Source organism: Oxyura jamaicensis, chromosome Z, assembly GCF_011077185.1.
Source record: "Oxyura jamaicensis isolate SHBP4307 breed ruddy duck chromosome Z, BPBGC_Ojam_1.0, whole genome shotgun sequence".
Taxonomy (NCBI): Eukaryota; Metazoa; Chordata; class Aves; order Anseriformes; family Anatidae; genus Oxyura; species Oxyura jamaicensis.
In genome coordinates this window covers 31077563-31098277 of record NC_048926.1, presented here as the reverse complement: position 1 = coordinate 31098277, position 20715 = coordinate 31077563, and the positions used below count along the sequence as shown (strand labels likewise).

At 35.9% G+C, this 20715-nt stretch overlaps 1 protein-coding gene across 40 annotated transcripts in view; it reads left to right on the top strand.

The window, feature by feature from the left end:
* The window catches only part of PTPRD (protein tyrosine phosphatase receptor type D), a 510118-nt gene extending 489808 nt beyond the window's left edge, over positions 1-20310 (top strand). For all 40 annotated transcript variants that reach the window (XM_035309873.1, XM_035309872.1, XM_035309868.1 and 37 more), the window contains 4 exons: positions 822-947; positions 5586-5740; positions 9837-9972; positions 16262-20310. In XM_035309873.1, coding sequence (XP_035165764.1) covers positions 822-947; positions 5586-5740; positions 9837-9972; positions 16262-16330 — 486 coding nt within the window. In that variant the 3' untranslated portion in view covers positions 16331-20310. The remainder of the gene's footprint in view (positions 1-821; positions 948-5585; positions 5741-9836; positions 9973-16261) is intronic.
* Positions 20311-20715: the final 405 nt, after the last annotated feature.

The following is a 20715-nucleotide window of genomic DNA, read 5'->3' as shown; positions in this document are numbered from 1 at the left end:
ACTAAGCAGCATTGATATTCACCAGGTGTAAGGTATAATCTGTAGATGTGGTGCCGTCTATAAACTTGGACGTAATATTTTGTTGTGTGACACACTGAAATTTGACAACTCAGTTTGTATGTTGATATTCCAAAGAAAGCATAGAGATCATTGCTATTTATTGAATAATGGGGATTTCATATTTGGAAACTTCTCTTTTGCAGCATCTGATTTTTGTAAAAAGAAAGTACAGTATTTTTAAGATCTGAATGGTTGAATGTTTTATGTGTGCTCTTTGTGTTGGACTTTGAAGTTTCAGCAGCTTGTTTGCAGTATTAAACTCATTCAGGTGCTGCTTTAAGTAATGGAAAGAATGGAGCAGTTTCCTATCTGGACAAGAATACATCAAGATGAAGCTGATTTGTGATAAGTAAAATCTGAGTCAGATCATGTATTTGGGAAATAGAGATGATCCAGGACAGTGAATATAGAGATGAAAAGATTCTTGAGAATTGTTTCAGCAGGGAAGAAGGAATAAAACTATAGATGTCCCCAAGATTTAAATTCCGTTCGGTATTCAAAATTAGGTGAGGGATAGCTCTTGTCATTGATAAAAAATGGAGCTAAGCAAACGTATAAACAAGTTCAGAGGTACAGTGACCAGAGAGAACCTCTATGCGGTGCAATATTGAAGGATCATCTTTTTATTCTAGATGTGGATCTTAGTGCTCATATTGAACTGTTCATATTCCTGTCAATAAAGGCCCTTTCCAGGAGTGAGAAACATTTTATCTTAGTGGTGATGTGTAATTGGAAATGTATTTTGCTTTTCTGTTTTGTAGGAAAAATGCCACCAGTATTGGCCTGCAGAGCGTTCAGCCAGATATCAGTATTTTGTGGTGGATCCAATGGCAGAGTACAACATGCCACAGTATATTTTACGGGAATTCAAGGTTACAGATGCAAGGGTAAGTTGCAACAACATTACATTTTCATGTAAGTTTAAAAGACAATTTCAATTTCTCCTCTTTCTTTATCTCTCTCTTTCAAAAAAAAAAAAAAAAAAAAAAAAGAGAGAGAAAAGTACTTCTACAAGCAATAAAATAGAAGTTTAATTTAATAATTTATTATTAAAATAAGTTTCAGTTATTATTTAAGTATACTGTGTATTTATTTACATATACACTGTATACATATTTACTTACATATACTATATACATATATACTGTGTATTTATTTAAGCTGTTAAATGAATAGCATCTTTGTTTAAGAATAATCAATTTCATTCAGAACTAACATCTGGGCAGCACAACTTTGTGATGTTCTGAATAGATATTTGTGTTGAAATGCATTAGATGATTTGAAGGCCATTTTCCCTTTCTCCTCATTGCCTCCCTTGACCGTTTTGGGGGGAATTTTTGTCACTTGCAGCTTTAAATATATTGAGTGAGTATGAAGGTTAATCCAATGAGATTTAAAAACTGCAGAGTAAATAGCATTCGTAAGAAAAGTTTGACAAGCTTTGCACATTATAATTTGATTTTTGGCATAGCTTATTTTCAGCAGTGTTGTATATCTGCAGAGTAGATGCATGCAGCTGTGACCCTAGCATTTTTATTTTCATACTGCATTTTGATCCGAATTCCAGAGTCTGAAACTGAGCATGGATATAAGATTAAATTTACATAAACTTCAAATAAATATTTAGCATTTCTCAAACTTTTGATTTCTAACACTTTACTCTGCATGGCAGGAAAAAAATTACTGACAACTTTCATTTCTTTAAGCACTCTAGAATACTGTTTGTTCAAGCAGAATTGCAGGTCATACTGTCCAGGAATGACATGGGTTATTACTCAGAGTTGCCAGTCAACCTCCAAAATATTAGACTTTCTTGTGGTTAGTTAGGCTGCTGCTTTTAATATAAGTTTTCAGTAAAATTATGTAATACTGATAATTGACTAGGTTGTATTGTCACTATCTAAGTCAACGTACCAACATTTTAATTTAGCAAGTGAGACTTAAGTGTGTGTTTATGAAAAGTAATTGTAGATACCCTTTGAATCTAATTTTCATTCTATTTGTAATCTAGTAAGGAACAACTGAATACTAACTTCTCTAATTTTTTGTGCCTAGCAGAATTGAAAAACAGGCTCCTAACATCATTTTTTGACCACACTTAAAAGTGTAGACAGTCAAAGCTAATTTCACCAGAACTGTGCTGATAGTCTTTGCAGATTGTCTATTAAATGTCTGTTTCCTCTCAAGCTGAAAAATGTCTTATGTGACAGTTTACCTAGCTCAGATCAGAGAATAACAATTATAACAAAAAGCCACAGATGCAGTTGAAATAAAGTGTTCAAAAAGTTTACATATGTTCAAAAAGTTCATTTTGGAGTTTATAATAAACTATGATAGTTGTAAGAATCTGTATACTTACATCTAGCAAAACAGTAAAAAGTCTGAAAGGGTTAAATAGCTTAATTTGCCAGAAACAATTTTCTTGATCTGACTTTTAATGTGCCTCTTTTTAAAAGTGCCAACCACATGTGCATCTGGACAGTTCTTTTGTGCCATTTTGCAGTCACATATTACTGCTTCTCAAATTAAATAATAATAATAATTCTGTGTGTTAATGGTCCCCAGTTTTGTTAAAGAACTCCCTCTTAAGCTTAAAGGGCCATCTTAAATTTTCTGAATGCGTTAAGAAACTATAGCTCCCTACAGATTTACCGGAAACAGTAAGGACTACTTGCCAAAATGTATGTTATAGTTTATATCTAGTTAGGCTCTTACTGTCACACCCAGTAATTTAGACCATCTAACTGAATTGTTATAATCAGAGGACAGTAACTATTACAGTGGTTGTAACTCTCTTATCTCTAAGACCATCTGTACTGTTAGAATACCATCAATGCTCTGGAAGAGCTGAGTTGGCCAATTATTCCACAGGGACAACAAAGGAGCACACTGCCTTTGTAGGTAGCAGAAGAAAGTGTTTGGTGTGGAACTCCTTGTTAATTCTGGAACTGAGCTGTGAATTGTTGTAAGGTGAAATTGACCTCTTCAAGTGTTTCAATCTACTGATTCTACTGCTTTATACTCACTTTCTCTGTGAACTGCAAAGGTCAATATGTTGGGGCAGTCTCATTTAACTCTGAACTATTAGTGATGACTGCAAGAAAGTAAAATTCTACAGCCTCATCAAAAGACAATTGAATATCCCCTGTGAGGATCATGAGGAAATCCAAATGATCAGCCAGTCAACACATACTAAAAGCTCTGTGCTTCACACAAGGATCTGAAAGTTCATTTGTTGATAATTAATATTTCTTGCCCTGTGTGTGCTGTGACAATATTTGAAAGTAAATATTTAATTAAATTTTGCATTTGTATTTGGACTGCTATTGGCAAGCATTACTTTAAAGAAAGCATCACTGTTTGTAATGTCAGTAGCAGAGGGAACTAAGAAATTACAGATCAGTTCCCAATATGCTTTATTGCTAGTCTAACGTCAGACTAACTGACTTTACTTCTGTGCTCATTAAATAGCATTAAATAACAGGCATTATTGCTATTGAAACTAAATGAAAACAGTTTTCACAGACTTGCACCAGACTACTGAGTTATTACTATCTCAAAACATATACCAATACAGTCATTTAGACATCAATGACATACAAATACTTGCCATCAAATCTAATTCAAAAATTGAATTTTGTGGTCTTTATAGTGACATCCTAAAGCAGCACATTTCTTATCCTTTCAACCCCCTAGAAAGTTACTGTTGTTCTAGGCTAATTCCCATGAGTCTCAGTAATCACCAAACAGTTTCCATCTCCTCAAATGACAAGTTGCAAGCAAGTCAGACTTAAGTTTTTTGTTCCTTTATGCTGGGGGAATGGAAAGTCATTTGGGAGGGAATCAACCTACTGCTTTATTTTCTTGATTAATTAATAACGTGCCTATAGCTGTTGGAAAGATACAATTTCATTATGTTATTTTGAGAGAAAATAGTATTGTAGAGGTCATTATGACAGAAGTCAGTATTAACAAAATGTCATTTCTGATTTTTTTTTGTTTATTTTTTTCCTGAACTTTACTAGAAATAAAATTCAGTAAACTTTATTTATTTATTTATTTATTTATTTTCTTAATAGATAATCTTTTTTTTTTTTTAAGTGGCCAAAAACATTCTGCAGAAACAGACTGTCAATTGTCACAGTGATCTAATGGGAATATAAGAGACAATAAATCAAGCAAGAGTGTGTGTGTTCTTTCACAGTATTGTGGCTGGTGCACACACTTATTTTCTGTTTTCTTACTCAGGTGAGATATGGGAGGCCAAAACCCATAATACCAGAGGAAATATAAAAGCAAAGTATTGTATTTGTTTTTGTTTTTGTTTTTCCTTTGGATATTTTTAAAATCACTTCTATTTCACTTCAAAGGTCTGTAATAGCTGTGTGCTTGTGGTAGACAAAAATATATATATATAAAAATAAAATAATAAAAAAAATGTTCTTGCCTCCAATATAACTTTTTGATTTTAAGGAGATCTCCACATTTCAATTTTTCATGAGTTTCACTTGGTACAAGACCATTTTGAAAACGTTTCAGGTCAGTGCTTAGTAAAAAATAACGTGTCCGGAGGCACTAGTTTACATCAGTATTTCGATTTATGCCCATGCTTTTAAATATTTTAGCTGTAGAGATTCATATTGTCAAAGTTGTGAACAACAATTTTTGAAAATTGAGAACACATTTACTTCATCCATTTTTATTGTATTTTTTTCTGACTGTTTACAATTGAAATAGGCATACAGCAAAAGTTGAAGTTTGTGGTGAGCTTTAATATTTCCTGTGGCTTTATTATGAATATAACAAAGCTGTAGTGTTGTCCAGTTTTCAGTAATCCCATTAGTATTCCTAACCAAAGGGAATGAACAGCTTCAGCTGACTTGTTTGATTTTTACTGGCTCTGAGCTATTAGTGAATACAATTACAGTGACTGAAAGGATGTTTATTATTTTTTAAAAAAACTGACTTCTGTTGACCTTCTTCATCCAGTTACATGTACGCCTCACAGAAAGCCCAGTGCTATTAAAGATATCCTCTGCAAATAGGACAATGACTAAACAAGTCTTATCAGTGAAGATATTCCTGCCATGCAGTAGAATATATTCCTTATGAAACAGAGATTGAATGGCCTTATTCTACTTGTTTTATGGTAGAAGACATTTGCAATCCAAAGGATTCAAGTCAATCATATAAACTAGTGAGATTGTTATGTCTTCAGCCTCAAACATTTGCATAAGCAAAATATCAAATAACTATCATATCCCGTGCAGAAAGAAATCTGTACAATGTTGTAGTTAATGAAAATGCACTTTTGTGCCATTGTGTCCAAAAGCACCAGTAAGTACTTTGGTTGAAGGAGTCTTCATAAATGTGATCATGGATATTTCCCTCCCCTGCCCCCCTTGCCCCATGCCCTCATGTCCTTATGTCCTTTTCTTCATGATTGTCTTTCTGGTTGTTGGCTGGCTGGCTTGCAGTCACTGGGACATTCTTTGGGAATATATTGTTTTTGTCCTTTGTTTAAGGATGGCCAGTCCCGAACAGTGAGGCAGTTCCAATTCACAGACTGGCCAGAACAAGGAGTGCCAAAGTCTGGAGAAGGATTTATTGACTTCATAGGTCAAGTGCATAAAACAAAGGAGCAGTTTGGTCAGGATGGACCAATCTCTGTTCACTGCAGGTAAGTAAACAAAGCCTCAAAAAATTATGCAGATTTTTTTTATTATTTCTTTTTTAATATATATTGTATATATAAGTACAATTCCATAGGTGAACTATCAGAAAAGCAATAAAAGAGATTACTTAAATAGGAAAACATAGGATTGCTTTACAAACTGGGAACTGTTTTGTGATATAATCCCATTCATACAGACAAGGATCTTCTGAAATATGTAGAAGAGAGATATTTTGCTTCCTTTAAAACTGTCTCTTATTCAAGATAAAAAAAATATCATCAATGCTATACCCAAAAATCAGTAGGAAGGGTCTTATCACAGGCTGCTATGTTTAATCTTTTTTTTCTACTTGTAATTAAAAGTGAGGCTGTTACACTGGTAGGAATTAGTTGTAAACAAGATGGTTGCTTATATGTTGCTCTCTAATAGCAACCAAGAAGAGCCAGAGAAAAATGGTAGCTGCGTCAGGAAAGTGAATGGAACTGTCAGAAAAACATTGAGGTTTAGATTGGGGAGTTTGAATTTCAGAATATAATGCCCATTTTTTCATGTGATGAGTTCCCTCAATACAGCTAAAACACATCTGAAAACAGCTTGGAGGGTATGTAGGAATAATCCAGAGTGGTCTTTTTATATATATATATATATATATATATTTTCTACAGTATTCTAAAGTATGTAGCAAATGGCCAAAAATATTATATTTACCTTTTATCTGTTATTTAGTAAATTGTTTTCTATAAATTCCATTAGATTTTAGATACTCATTTTGCAACATTAAATTATATTTTTAGTAGATTAAATATTATTTATATAACAGAGATGGAAAATTCTGATACAGGTTCCAAATCCTTTCTGCAAGCCAGGTAATGTATCAATAGTAGCATGAAGACAAAATGACCAAGTTGAGCATATGGATGAGCATATGAGCATATGAATGTACAGGGTGAGAGAAATTCTTGTTCTTCCAAAGCCAGCAGCAACCAAAAGTTACTTATGTGCTTTAACAGTGTACATATGCTCCCCTATGCTCCCCTATGCATCCTTACGCTCCCTAATCTGTTAGATTAATATATTAAACACACTCAACAACTTGAATCCTACTTTTCCTGTGTGCCTAATACGTTTTGCAGCCTACTAAGGAGAACAACAACATTTCAGAGCAGAGTCTGGGATTCAAATGGCAAGGGAAGATGGACAGCCATGATAGGAATAAAACTTCCTAACATAAATGACTTTTGAGAGCAGAGAAATAATCGATATTTATGTCTGTATGCAGACATACATAAGAAAGCAAATTGACAATGTTCTCTGTTCTTTGCACCATACAAATTTGTCGAGTCATAACTGAACTGATAACCTACATGCAGAAGGTTATGTGGCACTTCCAAATAAGTGTGATCTTTCGTGCTGAAATTATGGAGATTTCTACCCTTGGCTTTGATAGAAACGAAGTCAAATCCAATATAATTCATCATGGTTTTGTCTTTAAATATATTATCATCATCATCATGATAGTTTATATATCAGTAATGCTAATCATCATTATAAATGCTAGTTAACTTACATAAATAATAAGTATCCTTGGCAAATTAGTAAGTTCATTTGCTTATTTAATGAAGTATAAGATCCTCCAGTTTCCTAGCCCATATGGAATTATTTTAAAGATTACTCCAGTTTATACTCTGAGTAATTTTAAAGAATTTCTGCTCCAGAAGTTCTTCAAATAAATGCCCCTAGTGTCACTTCCATGTAGTTTTCATCCCATGTACACATTATTTGCAAATTTGCTTTCTGTATTACACAGAATACCCTGTTCTGGCAACAGTGTGTTACTATGTAAAATTTCTAAACTCATAAGGCAGTTTATTAAAAATTAGTTAAAATAGCAAAAGACTGTTCACCTTGAAGCAAAATTTTCATCTGAAGCAATCTTAAGCATTTGCAGTTATTTGAGCTTTTAGCTAAGGAAGATCACCCTTTCCCAGAAGGAACTGAAGATGTATGTTTAACAAGAAAGTCGTATACAAAAATATCAGTACTTTCTCTTGGCTTATTAAAGTAATCTAAGTTTGGTGTCTAACTGTTTAAACTTTGGTGAATTGTAATGCTAAGCAAGCATCATCATGGAGTAGTTCCTTCATCATTTACTAAACTCAGGATTCTTTCAGACCTTAGCTTCATTACTTTGTTAATTGTGATAGAACTTAATATTTTGTTTGACTCACACTGAAGGAAATCAGCTGATCATTAAAAATGCTGTTAGTACTGATACGTACTTCCATCACTCTAGAAATACTGAGCATCTTGTAGTAGGAATTGAAACAATGTTAAAGTTGTCACTCAGCAGAAATTGGGTCAGTTTCCTACAGACTTGACAAAATTATTACATAGATAGATGCTTTGGTTCTGCAAGTATTGAATAGAGATCTTTCCACATTAGTCAGTATTCCTCATTAAGAATCTGTGTTTATAAGTAGATCTCCAGATCCTTTTTGGTTTCTTAAGAATACAAAGGAAACTAATTCCTTCCTCTTCCTGAGTTAAAGAGCTAGGAATAATTTTTTGAAGTAATAAAGATTTGACAAGTATCTAGTGTAGAAGTCCTCACATATTTAGAAAGCCCTATTATTTTATTATTATTATTATTATTTTTTTTGAGTTCTTTAGAGAGATGGTTGAGTACAAAGGAGCAAGGAGAAGGAAAGGGGTAATCTGCCTTCATTCTGCTGATCACTTTCTGTGCTATTTGTTTTAGGTCACAGTGTCGTCAGCTCTTAAAGTCCAAGCAGGTTCCAATGATCTTTCCCCAGGATTTTTTCAGAATGGTTCTTAAACAAACCAAGTTCTCTAATTTACCTCATCAGGGAAAGGAGACCTTACAGTCTAGTCTAGATCTCCAGGAAATTTACCATCACGTATAGGTAAACCAGTGTTAAGAGCATGGTATTTTATCAAATTAGGTGATTAGGTATAAAGTGTCCTTTGGCATCAGTTCTCCATACGCACACAGGTTCTGCAAAGTTTCTAAATCCAATCAAATGTATTTCATAGCCCTAGAACTGCACTGATCTAGACTAAACAATAAAATACCATCATACAGTTTGGACATTTTGTTTCCACATTAGACGTGTGCATTCACTGGATCTCTGTGGTAGTCCACATAGACTTCTACAGTTAGAGTTCTGCAGCTAAGTCAGATAGTCAGACTGTAGAAAACCTTGATTAACATTACCCATACGATGATGAGTTGCTTAATTCCCACCTATGTGAGTTCAGACTTAGGTTTTCTATGTTGTTATGTGTCATTTTCCAAGAGTCAACCTCAGGAATAGGTAATTGTTTAAATTTAATAACTGGCAACTATTGGCTCTATTGATTAGAATAATTTCTATAGCTTCTTGGGTGTGTTAGATAATAACAAAACCCCAAGATAGAACAGAAAGCAAACAAGCTGTATATTCACAGAAGTGATTCCAGGCTAATATAGACAGACATGGTTTATGTATATCAGTATTTGTAAGCTAAACTGCCAGACTTGAATAAAGACTGTCTTAGGTTCTGCTTGTATCTGTTGTTTAATTGTAGTTACAATTTCAATGTAAATTGAAAGTCCACTGACTGTGTCTACCTGAACTAACACTGAATGTGTACAAAATAGAGGCTATGCATGAACAAGTCACATTAAAAAAAAAAAAAAAAAAAAAAAAGGCAGCAAAATACATCTGTTTGTTTTTTTGTTTGTTTATTTGTTTTTGTCATTTCCAGTGTAGATCATTGACAACAAATGCTCTTATTTTTCTTCACCATACACTGATTACTGTATATCTGGATCAACAAACCAAGTCACTTTGCAATGAAGACTGGAAAGTCAGGAAGTACTTAGTAGCATGTAAAGTTTGCTTGAGAGCAATTATTCTTTTAAATGCACTGTGGTAATTTGCAGTGGAATTTTGCTTAGTGAGCCGTTCCCTCTATAGAAACCTGTAAACATATGGTGTGTTGTATCCACAGATAATATGTCAGCCAATTCTTTCAGCATTAACTGACAATTAAAATTCATTTTTTTCCCCATTCTTTTTTATTCTATTATTGTAACAGTGCGGGTGTTGGAAGGACTGGAGTATTCATAACCCTGAGCATTGTGTTAGAAAGAATGAGATATGAAGGTGTTGTAGATATCTTCCAGACTGTCAAAATGTTAAGGACGCAGCGGCCAGCCATGGTACAGACAGAGGTGAGGAAAACAGTTTTAATGTACAATGGTAATGGAAAAGGAGGCATATTTTCATATAAAAAAATGCACAGATAGAGACTGTATAAAATGTGTTGTATTTATACCTTAAATTATATAGTGATTAGATAAATGCAGCTATAAAGGTACTGCATATACTATTACCTGTTTCCTGTTATGGCAGTAACATAACTTCCTGCTGACTGGGGAAAAAAAATTCATTTCAGTCATGGAGCCTAACTTCTGATAGTCAAAGAAAATGATTTTCCCAGAAGCACTACCTATTTTCTTTTAATCCTTTCCTTTGCGGCAGAAATATGTGGTGATAAAGGAGTCAACTTGTTTCTGCAGGTTGATTCACTGACATTTTTATGTTCCAAGAGCAAAGTATTGTTCACTGCTTCAGAATGAGCCTGTATTATTTTCATAATTTTCTTGACTCTGTATCATCAAGAAAGGGACTGTTTTGCCTGAAAATCATAATGGTAAATTCAGCATCAGGAAAATTATAGTATAAATAATTTCTTTGCTAGATATAGTGCTCTAGAGAAATATGAAGAGGAACAAGCAACATCAACTTATTTCTTATGCCTGGATGCATCCTGTGTCATGCCATAAAGAATACTTAAATATTTTCAGCATGTGCTTAATTATTCTGTTAGATAATAACAGGAGACTTGAACTAAGCTGTAGTTCATTGGTTGGACTGTAGTCAGGGGGAAGGCCAACAAGGTGGACATCCTGGTGTGGGTCTGTTATAGACTGCCAAACCAGGATAAAGAGACAGGTGAGGTATTCTACAAGAAGATGGCAGAAGTCACAAAGTCACCAGCCCTTGTTCTCATGGGGGACTTCAACTTCCTGGACTGGAAACACAATGCAGCCCAGAGGAAGCAGTCTAGGAGGTTCCTGGAGTGTGTGGAAGATTCCTGACACAGCTGATTAGTGAGCATATCAGGTCAGTAAAACTGCTACCTTGGACTTCTGGAAGGGAGACTTAGAACTATTCAGGACACTGGTAGGGACGATCCCTTGGAAGTCAGTCCTGAAGGACAAAGAGGTAGGCTGGATGCTTCTCCAGAAGGAAGTCTCAAAGGTGCAGGAGCAGGCTGTTCCTATGAGTCATAAGATGAGTTGTAGGGGAAGAAGACCAGCGTGGCTGAATAGGGAATTTCTACTGAGTCTCTGGGAAAAAAATAAAAAATAATAAAAAAAAAGAGTGTATGTCCAGTGGGAGAAGGGTCAGTCAGCTTGGGGAGAGTACAAGAAAGTTGCTAGCATATGCAATAAATAAATAAATAAATAAATAAATAAATAAACAAAAGGCTAAAGCCCAGCATGAGCTCAACATTGCTCAACATTGGAGCTCATGGCTAGCATGAAGCCATTGCAGTAAAAGACAACAAAAAAGGTTTTACGAATACATAAGGGGAGGGCCAAGGAGAATCTCCATCCTTTACTGGATATGGTGGGGAATATGACTACTGAGAATAAGAAAAAGTCTGAGATTCTCAATGCCTTCCTTAAATCTCTCTTTACTTGTCAGGCCACTTATCCTCATGGTACTCGGCCTCCTGACCTGGAAGTCTGAGATGGGGAGCAAAATAAACTCCCATGATTTTGGTGGAAACAGTGAGAGACTGACTACTCCACCTGGACTGTCACAAGTCTTTGGGGCCAGATGGAATCCACCCGAGGGTGCTGAGAGATATGGCAGATGTGAATGCCTAGCTGCTTTCCATCATCTATCAGTGGTCATGGTCGACAAGAGAGATCCCAGATGACTAGAGACTTGCTAACGTGACACTCTGATGCCAGGAAAGGTTAAAGAACAGATCATTTAGAGTGCAATCACACAGAACATGCAAGACAGCCAGGGGATTAGGCCCAGACAGCATGGGTTCAGGAAAGACAAGTCCTTGCCTGATCAACCTCATCTCCTTTTTATGATCAGGTGACCCACCTGGTGGATGAGGGACAGCCTGTTGATATAGTATATCTAGTATTCATCAAAGTCTTTCATACAGTCTCCCACAGTATTCTCCTGGAGAAACTGGCAGACCATGGTTTGGACAAGTACACTCTGCAGGGTTAAAAACTGTGTCGACAGCCCAGCCCAGAGGGTGGTGATGAACGGAGTGAAATTCATCTGGTGACTGGTCACCAGTGGTGTTTCCCAGGGGTCAATGTTGGGGCCCATTCTCTTTAATATCTTCATTGATGATTTGGATGAGGGAACTGAGTGCACCTTCAGTAAGTTTGTAGACAACACCAAGTTGAGGGGACGTGTCAATCTGCTGGACTGTAGGAAGGCCCTACAATGGGACCTGGACAGGTTGGGTTGATGGGCAGAGGTCCATGGGATCAGGTTCAATGTGGCTAAGTGCTGGGTCCTGCACTCTGGCCGTAACAACCCTACGCAATGCTACAGGCTTGTGGGAGCGTGGCTGGAAAGATGTACAGATGAAAAGAATCTGGGTGTGCTGATTGATGCTTGCCTGAATATGAGCCAGCAGTGTGCCCAGGTGGCCAAGAAGGACAATGGTATTCTGCCTTGTATCAGGAATAGTATAGCCAGCAGGACCAGGGAAGTGATCATCCCCTGTACTCTGCTCTGGTGAAGCCACACCTCAAGTACTATGTTCTGTTTTGGGCCTCTCACTACAACAAAGACATCGAGGATGTGGAGCATGTCCAGAGAAAGACTACGAAGCTGGTGAAGGGCCTGGAACACAAGTCTTATGAGAAGAGGCTGGGGGAACTGGAGTTGTTTAGTCAGGAGAAGAGGAGGCTCAGGAGAGACCGTAATGCTCTCTACAACTAACTACCTGAGAGGAAGTTGTGAGGAGCTGGCAGTCAACCTCTTCTCACAGATAGCTAGCAATACCACAAGAGGGAATGGCCTCAAGTTGCACCTTGGTAAGTTAAGGTTGGAAATTAGGTGACATTTCTTCTCAGAAAGAGTGGTCAGTCATAGGAATGGGTTGCCAAATGAGGTGGTAGAGTCACCGTCCCTGGGGGTGTTTAAAGAAAGATTGGATGTGGTACTTAGGAACATTTGTTCAATGAAAGCTGGGTATTCTTAAGACAACTTCAGAAAATAAATAAATTAAATAAAAATACGGATATTTATCTTAACCTCTTCAACTAAGTAAATAATAGTTACCAAACTGAAGTGTTAATTCATTTTCTTTTGCATTACCATTATTATTCTGGATAAGACAAATGAAAAATAACAGCTTTCGGTCATGTTGGTTCCAAGAAATGACTACAGTATACAGAAAAATTGTTTCTTGGAGCTTACATGACAAACACAGAGCTGGGATATGCAATATGTTCTCTTTCTTCCTGCTTTGACTTATTTCTGTATGCTATCCTTGAACCTCCCCTGCTGAAATTAAGTGTTGTAATTTTTTTTTTCAGTATTCTGTGGGAGAAAAAGAAAATATCATACAATCATAGAATGGTTTGGATTAGAAGGGATCTTAAAGATCATAAAATCAAAGAATGGCTGAAGTTGGAAGGGACCTCTGAAGATCATCCAGTCCAACCCCCCTTCCAAGCAGGATCACCTAGAGCACATTGTGCAGGATGGCATCCATGACAATGCCACCTCTTCCAGTGCTCTGTCACCATAAGAGTAAAGAAATGCCCCATTATATTCGGCTGGATCATCTCATTCCAACCCCTCTGACATTGGCAGGGACACCTTCCATTAAACCAGTTTGCTTAAAGCCCCATCCAGCCTGGCCTTGAACATTTCCAGAGATGTGGCATCCAAAACTTGCCTGGGCAACGTGTTCTGGTGCCTCACCACTGTATGAGTAAAGAATTTCTTCCATATATTTTACCTAAATAAACTCTTTTTTAGTTTAAAGCCATTACTCTGTCCTATCACTAGGACCTGATAAAGGATCCCTCCTCAGCTTCCTGTAGACCCCCTTTAAGTACTGGAAGATTGTTATAAGGTCTCCCCAGAGCCTTCTTTTTTTCCAGGCTGAGTAACCCCAGCTCCCTTAGCCTGTCTTCATAGGAGAATTGCTCCAGCAATTGCTCCTCGTGGCCTTCCTCTGGACTCACTGTAATAGATCCATGTCCTTCTTGTGCTGAGGGCCCCACAGCTGAATGCAGTATTCTAGGTGGGGTCTCACAAGAGCAGACTAGAAGGGGACAATCATCTCCTTCAACCTGCTGATCATACTTCTTTCTATGCTGCCCAGGATACAGTGACTTTCTGGCCTGCAGACAGACACATGGCCAGCTCATATTGAGTTCATCAACCAACAGTCCCAAGTTCTTCATTTCAGGATGCTCTCAATCCATTCTCCATCCAGCCTGTATTTGTGCTTGTGATTGCGCCAATCCAGGTGCAGGACCTTGAACTTGGCCTTGCTGAACTTTATGACGTTCACATGGGCCCACCTCTCAAGTTTGTCCAGGTCCCCCCGGATGGCAACCCTTCCCTCCAGCATGTCGACTGCACCACACAGCTTGATGTCATCAACATCCTTGCTGAGGGTGCACTCAACCCCACTGTCTGTGTCAACAACAAAGATATTAAATAGCACCAGTCCCAGTACTGACCCCTGAGGAACATCACTCATTACTCATCTCTACTTTGACATTGAGCCATTGACCACAACTCCCTGAGTGCGACCATCTAGCCAATTCCTTATCCACTGAGTATTCCATCAATCAGATCCATGTCTCTTCAATTTAGAATCAAGGATGTCATGCGGGACAGCATCAAAAGCTTTGCACAAATCCAGGCAGATGATGTCAGTTGCTCTTACCTTATCCATGGATGCTGTAACCCTGTCATAGAAGGCCACCAGATTTGTTAGGCATGATATGCCCTTAGTGAATCCATGTTGGCTGACACCAATCACCTCCTTATTTTCCATGTGCATTAGTTTCCAGGAGGATCTGCTCCATGATCTTGTTGGGCACAGAGGTGAAACTGACTGGCCAGTATTTCCCCATGTCTTCCTTTTTTTTCCCCATGTCTTCCTTTTTCTTCCCCATGTCCCCCTTTTTAAAAATGGGGGTTATGTTTCAAAGTACATAGAATCATTGCCAAAAAAAAAATGCAATCCTTATTCAATAAAGCACTTAAACTCCAAGTAGACAACACATTTACTTAAAATTTAAAAGAAGGTCTAATGTATTTTCCAACTGTTCGAGCACACAGCAGCAAGGAATTTTTAGTGATCATAGTACTGAATTGAAGCAAATACCTAATGAGTTTCCTAGCCACCAGAAGAATTTTAATTGTGATGTTAACAACTCATGTGAGCCTAGCACATAGGACTATCAAATAAATAAAAAAGATTTTATTATTATTATTATTATTATTTTGGATGGCTTTTTTAAAAAAATATATAATTTAAACCCTGAGTAGCAGTTGCAAATAACTACACAAACATGACATTTTACTATAAGTGTTCAATATTACATAAATGTTTAAAAGGACTGCTGTGTGGGGGTGAGAATAACATGAAATATGAAATATTGGATTCACTAGAGGTTTAAGCAAATCACTTAACACATTGAACTTTCTCTGCTTCTAGGTATAGGTTGAAATGTAATCTGTTTCACATTAATAAGGTGCTTAGCTACATATTTCTCTCATAGGTCCTGTTCTTGCCACAGGCAAAGATATCTTCACCTCCTCATCAAAGTTTATATTGCTGAAAGGCTGGGATTCTCTTTGCTTCCTAACCTGGTTTTTAACCTGTGTTTTTTTTTTTTTTCTTTTTTTGGTTGTTGTTTTGTTTGTTTGTTTTTGTATTTGTTTTTGATTTGTTTTTTTTTTTTTTTCATTTTTTTTCCTTTTTTTTTTTTCTTTCATGTAGCATTTCATATTAAGGCTGTGGAGAATTTTATCATTTAGTGTGTTGCATTTGCTATGGAGTTAATTGGATATTTTGCTACTTATTTTCAAATACAGGGGGAAGAGACATCTTAGTATGCTCCCATAAGAAGAAAATGTTATGCTGCTGTTACATTAATCCAGTATTACAAATTCTCAGTAAATGAGTATACAGTATCTGTTTAAAGGGAAGGTGAATTCTGTGGAAAATGTCATTGCTTTAAATGAGAGTCTATCTTCATCTGTTGTAACTTAATTTTTTTTTCTGTTGATGTCAGCAAGACACTATTGCTGAACTGCAGATGCCTCTGTGGTATATTTGTCTGTAGCCACAAAGTATTCAGTCTTAGTTGAAAGAAAATAGAAACCAAGCAACAGCTGGCTTTTTGATGCTTTTGTTTTCTATCTTTCTTTCTCCAGGATCAATACCAATTCTGCTATCGAGCCGCATTGGAATATCTGGGAAGCTTTGATCACTATGCAACATAAAAACCCAGCGTGGATTTTTATTGCAGGCCCTTTAAGATCCAGAGAGCCGCTTCTGAGCCATACAATGTGCTTTAGAAGTACTTCTAAACTCTTAGCTATGGAGCGATTATTGGGGATATATAAAATAAAAACAAACAAAAATATTGGGGATATATTAAAGAAAAAAGAAAACAAAAACAACTATTCCATGTGGACCAAGAATTCACAATTTAATAACCTAACCATACTAAAAGAATCCCAACCACTGAGGCGTCTGAAAGATCTCATTTACAGATATCTCAAGGGTTTGACATTGGTTGAAGTCAAAGGGAAGACTTCAGGAAAGAGGAATTCATTGGAAAGAATGATCATCTTGTTCAGGATTGCATGCTTGTTGCAAAGAGGAATTTTGAGAGAACTGCAATTCAGTGCAAGATGTTTGTTGGAAGGTCAGGTCCTGGCTTCTAAAACAAAGTGGACTCCTTACTTCAACAGCACCCCTTCCCATCATATTGCTCATGATAACACTTTAGGGAAAATGTGGGAATGTTTAAAAAGAAAGTCCTTGATTTAGTTTTTTAGTATTGTAAAGATACTGCTGACCTGTGCTTCATTTTTAAATGTGTAAACTTTTTCCTTTTTTTTTTTTAAAAAAACAAGTTTATCATTCAATGAAGTGAATTAAAGAAAAAGTTACATAACTGTTCATTTTTTTTTGTTTGTTTAAAAACTGTAGATTTTTTAAGCTGTAGAACTGTTATCTGTAATAATCGTGCTGTAGAAATGTTAAATAATTTGAAAATTTGCACATTTTTGTGCAGTCCTATATTTATCTACAGTACCACAGTCTTGTTAGATATTACTTTGAAAGTTTTGTTTGTTTTATTTTTCTTTAAGATAATATTCATTGTAATCGGTTAAATCAAACTGTTTTTTTTTTTTGTTTGTTTGTTTGTTTTCTTTCGGAATCAACAGGGAGGCGCAAAGTATAAAGATGCTGCTACCACACTCACATGCACGCACACACATGTACATGCACATGCACACCCACACCCACACCCTCTCTCTTTATATATATATAAGTATATGTATGTATTACTGTCAATCCATATCTAGCTCTCTGTATAGTTACAGAGTTACAGGCACGTAGGTACATGAACACACAGGTACACACACATAAACATACCAGTTCTTCCACAGCCTGGATTTATCAAGGTGGTAGAAAAGTTTCTCAACCTACTACAATATATTATGCTAGTATTTAATCATCTCTGCATTTCCAAGGTCCATAAACTTCTGTTTCAAAGGGAAATGAGGAATGCACATCATTGATATTTGAACATCATCTCTATCCCAAATATTTTTTCTCTCCACATCGCCACTTGAACATGCAGACATCACACATGCACACACATGCGCGCACACATGAACACATGCACACACACACAGAGTATGTGATTTAGACTTCCAGTGAAGTTCAATATTTGTAACACTATAGTGCAATAAGAGATCATATTATTAATTGTAGGAGGTGTGCATGTGGGAAAGGTCAGTGCATATAACTTTAGGAGGGGAGAATGTTGTAATATACTAGGTATTAAGATGTTTTAAAATTGTATTCAATAGTATACTGTCTATAGTGTGTGCTATATAATTTACGTTTATCGTATGTAACAGGGCAAAGCCAAACACACGTTGCTCTGTGAAATCAACAGTTTTGTGGCATACAGCATTGTTTGGGAATGCTGTTTTTTATTTTAATTTTACATTTATAGTGCCTTATATTTGATGCCTATTTTGAATAGCATTTCTTTAAGTTAGCCTTCATTGTATTTACTTCAGTTTGTTCATATCTGTTATTCTTTTCAAACATTTTAATACATGTATCAAACAATTTTGAATAATATGCATTCCCAGTTTCTAATCAAGTATGGATGATAATAAATGATAACGCAAAACATGTAGGTAGTCAAGGCCCTTTATCTTTTCGTATTTCCAATAACAGACCAGCCCACAACTTAGATATCTATTTCTGGTTGGCTTTTCAAACCCATTGTGTCACTGGTTATAGTGTTATCATTGTAGAGATGTATCAGTACCCTAGCAATTGTCGACGTCAGCAGTGCTTATGTATTGATGTTTTCTTTCAACTTTGGACTAACTTCTGCTCGTTCATGTGTTAACAGATTGCTAAAATCAAACCATTGCTTTCATAAGGCTAGCAAGATTGAGCTGGCAGGATGTATTTTTGAGAATGATGCTACATTTTCTTCCAGGTGACAAAGAATATTATTAAAACAGCAAAAAGTACCTTTTGCCACTCTTAATGGGATGCCATTTGCATTGACATCAAGTCTTGTGCTATCATCAGTATATGAGTATCAAAGGAATTCTTTGGGTCTTCAGATAGAAACATTGGTATGGCATGTGACCTCAACTTTTCTTCTTCTTCCACGTTTCCCACTGTTAGGAGAAAGAAAAATACAAAAGACCAATCTCTAGCAAACATTGTATTTGATCACTTTTGTAAAGAAACAAACAAACAACAACAACAACAACAACAAACACACATACACAAATATATATATATATATATATATAATATACATATGAATCAAAAAAATATATAGAAGGCTACCTCAGGATGAGATTCTATAACTTACATCTGAACCAGAGAAGAATGTGCACTATGTTTCTTTTTCTTCTTTCTTGATTTGTACTTTTAGCTAATTAGTGAAGTGCCAGGTTACGTGGTGTGGTAATGTTCTTCAGCTTAAATCAGAAAACATAAAAATCAAAAAGAGCATAATTTTGGAAACATAGCCTAGGGAAGATTTTTGCATATTGCATCTGTAAAAAGATCAGAGCTTTCTCCCTAGCAGGCTATCTTGCAAGCTCCAAAGTAAAGGGGAGATTAAAAAATTAATTAATTAATTGAAATCTGATTTTTAAGGGGAACTGTTGTACAACAATATTCCTTTTAGTTTTTATGTTGCTTAAGATAACTCTTAGCATCATTGATGTGCATTCCACTTTCTGTAATCTTATATATTGTCACTCTGCGGTTAATTTTAATGGTAAGCATCTTTGTCTACATATATCATACATTTCTAAGCTTAGAATTGGTTTCATCAACATAACCAGTACGGTGCTATTTATGTTTGTATGTGTAGTTATGTCTAATTTTGTTATTAACTGCAATGGGCAAAAAAAGGCAAAATATATAAAAATGATTTATACAGAAGTTTAATTTCTTTCTCTCTCTCTCTCTCTGTTTCTCTCTCTCTCACTCACTCACTCTAAGTGATTTGAGTTGTTAGAAATTGGAGAGGACAGCTGGGGAAAGGGAGGGGCCCTCTAGGGAGATTTGCACTTTCTATACCTTTGTACTATGCACTGCCCTATTGATTCTACATCCAACAATGTTATTACTTGAACCCATCTGTAAGAAACTGCTTATGAAATCCACTTATATTGTATTTAAATGACAGAGAACATGTTAAAGCAAAAAAAAAAAAAAGTTTGCAATGACAAAAAAAATGCATGTTTTTCTTTCCCTTTTTCCCTTTTTTTTTTTTTCCTTTTCTTTTTCCTTTTTTTCCTTTTCTTTCTTTTCTTTTGTGCCCTGATAATCCACAAATATCAGAAGGCTGCAGGTCTCATCATAACTATCTGTTCTGTGGCTTTGCCATTCAAGCTTGGAGTGTCTTTACAGAGATAATAAAAAAAAAAAATGTGTTATTTGCTCTTGTTTTGGATGCATAGATTGAAAAATTAAAAAAAAAAAAAAAAAAAAAAAACTTGTAAAATGGCTTGTTAAAAAGATACAATTACCTCTAATTAGTAGTACGCGTAAATGTTTTACAGAATGAAAGGCGTGCTTTTTATTTTCTTACTTCGTTACATTGGTGGCGAAAGAGAATCTGTATGAAAATCAGTTCTTTGCTGACACAAGTTCCATTTGTTACAAATGAATTCTAATAAAATGTCAGTGTTATGCAGCCCTGGTCTTCTTTCTTAAGCAGTGCTTTTGATATCAGAACTCATTTGGTCCCTCTTGGTGATAAAGGAGTTTAATTGGAACCACCAAGTAGTCATCAATTTTCTTAACAAATAGCAAGACAGTGGAAAATTCATTCCTACATTAGCAAATATATTGTCTCCAGCAGCAAATTTTGAGCAAGCAGAGACAAAATCTTTCTTAGGCATAAGGTCCTATAGCTTCATGAATTTCAATTAAATTATAGAAATTATAACACTTTACATGTTGAAGAAATTCCTTTATGTGCTTTAGAAATGCATCGTTACATTGAGAAAATAGACTACTGTCCATTCACCGATCTAACCCAAAGAAGTAAAATATCAACACATTTGGAGAGAATTAAGAATTTTTCAGTCTTATGGAA